Source organism: Netta rufina, assembly GCF_964035555.1.
Source record: "Netta rufina genome assembly, chromosome: 1".
Lineage (NCBI taxonomy): Eukaryota > Metazoa > Chordata > Aves > Anseriformes > Anatidae > Netta > Netta rufina.
Genome location: NC_140123.1, coordinates 116,287,156 through 116,293,827, shown reverse-complemented (window position 1 = coordinate 116,293,827; position 6,672 = coordinate 116,287,156). Strand labels below are relative to the sequence as shown.

The 6,672-nt window shown below is 45.8% G+C and overlaps 1 protein-coding gene across 1 annotated transcript in view; it reads left to right on the top strand.

Annotated features, from left to right (window-relative positions):
- Window positions 1-1,343: 1,343 nt before the first annotated feature.
- The window catches only part of ALCAM (activated leukocyte cell adhesion molecule), a gene marked incomplete at its 5' end in the record, with an annotated part of 115,062 nt that continues 109,733 nt past the window's right edge, over window positions 1,344-6,672 (top strand). Inside the window, 1 exon segment of the mRNA XM_084294687.1 lies at window positions 1,344-1,425. Coding sequence (XP_084150813.1) covers window positions 1,344-1,425 — 82 coding nt within the window.

Sequence of the window (6,672 nt, the reverse complement as noted above, 5' to 3'; positions counted from 1 at the left end):
TAAAATTACTGAATATCCCTACTAATCAGTACTCAGCACTGCTTTTAAATGTACAAGAAAAAAAAAGGAAGAAAACAAACAAACAAACAAACAAAACCAGCCCTGAATTGGAAATCGAAAGCAGCTTTAAAAGGAAGACAAAAAGATTCTTGATCTTAAAAGTAGTATTTTTTGTAATCTGCTTAGTAAAATGCTCATTGAGAGAAATCTCCTCAGAAAACAAAGGATGGCAGAGCTTGATGAGCAGCAAATATAGAAAGTAAAATACTTTTTAAACTGATTGTGTGGCATGACTTAGAAACACGAAAGCTAGTACTGGTAATGTGGAAGGACAGAAGGACGATGTGAACTGAAGGCAGTGCTTTAGACTTCAAGTGAAACATCCTTACCCCATTTTACTGGAAACAAGTGCGGTACGCGAGTAATAAAAAACGCACAGGCTGTGCTCATTTAAACCTTCCCTGTGCCCTGGTGAGCGCTCTTAGTTTTTAGTCATCGTGAAAATCGCTTTGGGAAGAGCAAACGCATTTGCAGAATAAACTGCTCGCCTTTGATTTCCAGGACTCTGGGGGGAAGTTCCTGTCTAAAAGTTCGCAGCGTCACATGGCGAAGCGAGTCAGGGCTCTCGTCACTTTGGGTTTCACTAGCAGAAAGTCCCCGGGGGCCGGCCGCATGCCGTGCATTAATCACCCTGGTAGGTGCCGGGCAGGCTGCGGGCTCGCTTCAGACGCCGGCTGGGGCTGCTGCAGGTGCTTGGCGAGCCGAGGAGAGGCAGCGGGTGCCCGCAGGGCGCTTATTTCCCCCTTTCTCCCTTCCCCTCTCCCAGCTCTCCGCCGCACCGCCGTTTAGCTGTGGCAGCCGAGCCAGAAGGCAGCCCAGCCCAGCCCAGCCCAGCCCAGCCCAGCCCCCAGCTCCTCGCTTTCCGCAGAAACGGCGGACAAACCCCAGCAGCGCGCAGGAGAGCTCCCTCCTTTCCCCGCGTACCACATCTCGGCAGCACCTCCCCGCCCGGCTTCGGGGGGTCTGGCAGCCGAGCCCTCCCCTCTCCTCCCCGGGGGGGCCGGCTCGGGGAGGCGCCGAGGCCGGGCTCCTCCTCCCGGCCTCCGCTCTCAGTCCTGGAGCGCCGCTCGGCTGCCGCCACCTGCCCCGCCGCCGAGCCGCTCGCTGCTCCGAGCCCTCCTCGGCTCCCGGGACTCCACCGAGCCTCCCTCCTTCCCTCCCAGCCTCGCCGCGGCTCAAGCTGCCTCCGTGCTGGGCGGCGGGAGGGAAGAAGGCCGCCTCCTCTTCTTCCTCCTCCTCCTCCTCCTCCTCCTCACCCTCCGGTCCCGCGGCGGGCAGGCGGGATGATGGAGCCCCGCGCCTCCCGCAGCCTCCGCCCGCTGCTCAGCCTCCTCCTGCTGCTCGGAGCCCTCTGCCTGCCGCCAGGTGAGACGCCACCTCGGGCGGCCGCTAGCTCGGGGGGCAGCCCGGCTCCTCTCCCCGCTCCCCGACCCCCTTCTCCGCCCCAAAAACCTCCGAGGGGTGGGAGCCTCCCGGAGGCTCGCCCGAGGGGACCTCGACCTCCCCCTGCGGGGGTCGCTCGGGGAGCGGTTTGGCGGCCGGGGCGCCCGTCGGCTGCGTTTATTTTTATTCTTTGATTTCGGAAATGCCGAGAGTGTGAAAGTCTGAGGGAGAGGGAGAAGCCGCGAAGTGAGGAGTTCTGCATTCGCCGTGGAGAGCCGGCTGGCTTATTCCTGTAGAAAGAGCGGCAGCCCGTGGTAGCGCTCTGCATTGCTCTAGGGGTGCCTCTGCCTGGATGTGCCGGCTGTTGCGAGGGCTCGGGCTTTGCACAGGGCTTGGAGTTGTTTTTTTTTTTTTTTTTTTTCTTTTCCTTTTTTTTTTTTTTTTTTCTCCACGCTCCCGGCCCCTGCCGTGGTACTACGTGCTCTCCGGCTGGCCGTGTGCAGGCAGCGTGTCCTCAGCGCACCGCAGAGCAGCCCTTTAGGAGCCCTTTTCCTCCACCGCTGTAATTGCGTTTGTTTAGTGCGAGCTTTGGGTAAGTAGGAAACCAGCTACGCCAGCGTAGCGAGGCTGCCAAAGCTTTAATTTCTATTAGAGTAGTTTTAAATAAAAGCTCCAAACAGACCCAGCAGCAGTAGGAGAGGCGTAAGCGATACGTCGAGCTGTTGTGCTGGGTTTTTGCCTTGGCGTTGCAGCGTATAATCACCGTGAGACTTACATATGTAAGTCTCAGTGGCAGAGTACGGTGAATGCCGATTTCTGTGATGTAGAGAAACTCTTCAGGAAGGATTGTGCGTTTCATGACATTTTAAAGGCATGCGGAGCATCCTGAGAGATAAGCACCTCAGCTGAGCAGCAAGACGTGTCCCCTGTAGAGAGTTTTGTCCCACTTTCCTCTAACGTAAATAAGAAATGATCCTGCTGACTGGGTGGCTGTCTACATTTCCCTGCTGAAGGAAACCTGAATCATAAAAATACTTCACCTCAAGGGCTGCATTGATGGAGGTCTATAAAAAATGGAACTTGACCGGCTATTATTACATAAATAGGTTAGAGATAAACCGTTTCCCTAGGCAAACCTATCTCTCTCTGCCCTTCGTTTCTTCCTTGCCCTCTCAATGAGAAGCTCGGGCTAACCGATCACAATGCAGGCAGATACACAGGGGCAGAAAACAGCCCCACCCCAGCTTAGAAACTTTCCCAGCCATACTGCAAGTGTGGGGAAAACTGGTTTGAGCCTCTAGTTCTGGTGTGTGGAGGACAAAAGATACTTAAACACATTATCTTCCAAAAGATTTTTGGTATTACTCTGTATCTCTTTCTATCTCAGCTGTTTCACTCTGATTTGCTGTCATTCACCACAAATTCTGGATATGTTACTCTATCACTACGTTTGGCTTTTTGGCAGTTCCGTTTCAGGTTTGCATATGGAAAGCAATAGGTAAGATATTAAAAGCATATTAAAAGTTGGCGTGCATCAAGTGTAGGTTTCTCCAGCAATACTTAGGCTGGTTGGGACTTCCTATGAGAAACATTGAGGTTTTCATCTCAGAATATACTGCCTAGGTAGATCTCCATTTAAAAAAAGAGAGGCGGTCCAAGTCCTGGTTTGGTGCCAGGAGTCCAACTGTAGGTCAGACTAAATAAGAATACCAATTAAAATCTCTGGCTCTTCTGGAGAAGATGACTGTATGTGGAAAAAGTCAACTCTTAATCAAGAGCTAACCACAATCTCTGTGATGCTTCCTCCTCCCTCCTGCTTTCTAGTGGATGATAATTATAAGGATGAGTCTCTCGTTTCGTGTCCTGTTACTAAAGATTGGTTGCATACTACTGTATTGTGTAATGGTAGTAAGACTGCAGTATGTAGTCTCTTCATTTGCAGGATGCTTACTGTGTTCTCACTCCTGCCTCTTTTTTTTTTTTCCCCTCCCTTTCTCCTGGTATATCTGGCATGATGTTGATCTAAGGAAACCGGTTTTTCTGTACTAAGATCTGGAGTTCACATGACTTTACCGACACTGGGGTCAGGAAACCTCCATACCGTGTTTGGTACATATTTATTTTGATACGCTGTTTCTGTAGTCCAGTACACAAACAGACTTGTTTTTAAGTGAGCTAGGAGTTGTTAAATCATATGTTTTGGGAAGTGTTTGACTTGTTTATAAAACCTTTTGTTTCTTCTTTTGGTAAGAATATACTAGAAAAGTCTTGCAACATATGTTCTTTTCTTCTTGTGCTGTCCCCTTGTCTGCTGGTTTTCTAGCACTTCTCATAAGGCAGAAAGCAACAATAGGAATCATCCAGGTTTGGAGATCTTTGAAGTTTCAGACCGAATGAAACTAAATTCTTCAGCTCCTTAAAGGACTCAGCCCATTGATTTTTTTTATTATTATTTTTTTTTTTAACTGGATAAAATACATTTTGTTATGTTCATGGGATAAATACCTCTGTGGTAAGTCATATTTAATGCCAAGATAGCTTATTTCCACCTCCCAGTCTGTGCAAGAAGTAATACCCCTAGTTACAGTACCGTCCATTCTCTTTAGTGAAAGTAACCTAGGATGCTAACCTGTAACCCCAGGGAAAACAGTTTCAGTTGTCTTAATTCTAGAACGAAAACTATTTCTTGGCTTATCTCCATCTGAAAGTTTGGAGGAACTGAATCTCTAATATCTGTGCAAGCTGACGCATGAAGGGGAAAATGAAGAAAATGCCATTACTTTACATAATGCAAATTACATCTGTGCAATCAGGATAAGCCCATCTTCTCCTTTTTCTTACAGATACCCTACTTCTGTAATGTGGTTTGTAGTCTTGTGCTGTTGATTGCTCGCTGCAGATTTCCCAAATGTCATATCCTTTAACACGTGGTACCAAAGGACCTAATGTAAAAACAAGGATTACTGTAGTGGCAATAGTTTTAATGTGCTTACCAGCCATACCACGTTCCACCACCATGGGATTTTATTAGATTACTACCATGGGGACTTCATAGAGAGTGTTTTTTATTATTTTTTGCACAGTTGGAGTGATTTGGGGCTGATTATTGGGCCTGTAGTGAAACAAAAACAGATGGCAATGCAGAGAGCTGGCTGTGGGGGAGCCAGGCCTGTCTGGATGCACTTTGAACCCATTTATAGTTGAGAGACCGAATGAGTTGACTTTGTAGTAGCTCCAACTCATAACTGAATTTCCTGAGAGTTGATGATTAATATTCAATCTCCCTTTTTTTGTGACCTGCACTGTATGACCATAATCACGATAATCAGAGGTAGGCTGGCTCTGGGTCTGGTTTGCAGTGCTGTTGTTCCACCGCTGTTTCACACCATTTATTTATTTTTTAATATTACCACACTGACTGTGGCAACTGTGTTTTCACTAATTAATGTTTTTTTTTTTTTTTTTTTTTTTTTTTTTTTTTTTTTTTTAGTATGGTCTTGTTTGTTCACTTCTGGAGACTGATATGTGGCTAGACTTTATGTACCGGCTTTTGAGAGATACGGCTGTACATAAACCCCATGATCTCTGTTCAGATCTCTGTTCAGTGCTCCTCAAGGTTCCTCTGGGTTGGCCGGTCGATAGCTCTTTATTTTGGTAATGCATTTTTTTTAATAGAAGATGTATGTAAACTGTAAGGCTGTGCCTGTAAGAGAATTGAGCACCTGTTGCAACACGCTGGTTTCTCTTGAGCTCCTCTGCTTTCAAGAAAAATAGTTATGCTTCCATGCACCAATGCTCAAATGAGAGGATCTTCAAGAATTGTAAATGCTGTGGAGTGATAATTAGAATTGACTCGAGCAGAACGTGATTTTTTTTCCAGGGAAAAGTGAACATTAGTTCATTTGATTTGAACACTCCCCTTGATTTGAAATTATCTTCCCTGAAGACAAGGCTTTGACCTACACATTCTTTATCTTGGTATCGTCTCCCTATTAAGAACAGTAGGAATATTAAAGGAGGCTGTACGTTTCTGTCTCTAATATGCTTGAAAATGATTCTCATCTCTTATATAAGAGATTGAAGCACAGCTAGTGTGCTGACAATCCGCTGCTGGCAGCAATCAGATCAAGTTTCTATCCTTTTTTTTTTTTTCCTGATTTTTTTTTGTTGCTTGGTTTTCTTCTTTTCCAATGTGTTTTGTTGAGGGTGGTTTGAATCACAGTCAATCCTACCCCAGAGAATGTTAATCCACTGCTCTAAGGTGGTGGCTCGTTTGAGGAATATCTGCCTAGCTTGAGATAAAATTGCCTTTCTTATCATAGATACAGGTCTCTAGAAAGGCAAATAAGTATTTATTTATTAAAACAACTCCTCTTTCTACTGAGCTGGTATTTTTTTAATGTTGATAAGAAATATGCCTTTTTTGGGGAGGAAAAAAGGGAGAAATTGATAAAACAGAGGAGATGAAGAGTGCATGCAGCTTTAGGGTATGATTTTTGGAGGTTATCAGGGGTTAGAACAGTTCTGTAATGTTTGGTTAGAAAGCATTTGAAGTGCTTTCAATACCAATGGAAGTACTAAGCTGTTTCCCTGATAACAAGCAAAAAGTGCAGTCAGTGATTTAATGAGTGTTTCCACAGTCTGTGTGTCTGGTATCATCTGTTTTCAATTAGGTCATACTAGGTATAGTTAACCTCTTATTGTGGAAAGAAAACTGCAAATGCTTCAGCAGCTTTCATGTGTTGCATTGTTTGCTGCAGTAGTCCAACCTGTAGAATTTCCCAGTGGATACTAGTCATGGCAATCTGAGCCCTAAGGGAAAGTGCTCAAACACTGGTAAAGAATTAAGCATTTCCTGAGGTCTTGTGGAATGCAGGAATCTCCAGGTTTGGATTCCTGGGGTATTGGTGGCATTTTGGCACGCATTGGGTGCTCTGAATGTTGGCTGTGCCCCTGGGTAGCTCTGTCCCACAGCATGCCTATCTGATAGGCAAGTCCTAGCTGTCATAGCTGGAGTCTTGTGGTGGTGGAGTTTTCTATTTCTTTTAAAATAAAACACTGCCCATAGTTCAGTTCTTTTAAATTGAAGAGATTTTTGGCAGCTAATTCAATAGAGGGAGCTCCACTACCTTACTGTTACAAGCTTGAAGCATCTTTGTGCTTTTCTCAGACCTTAGGCTTCAGGTTGAAAGTGTTTTAAAAAAGGCCTGTCTTTCTTAACAGTGTTCT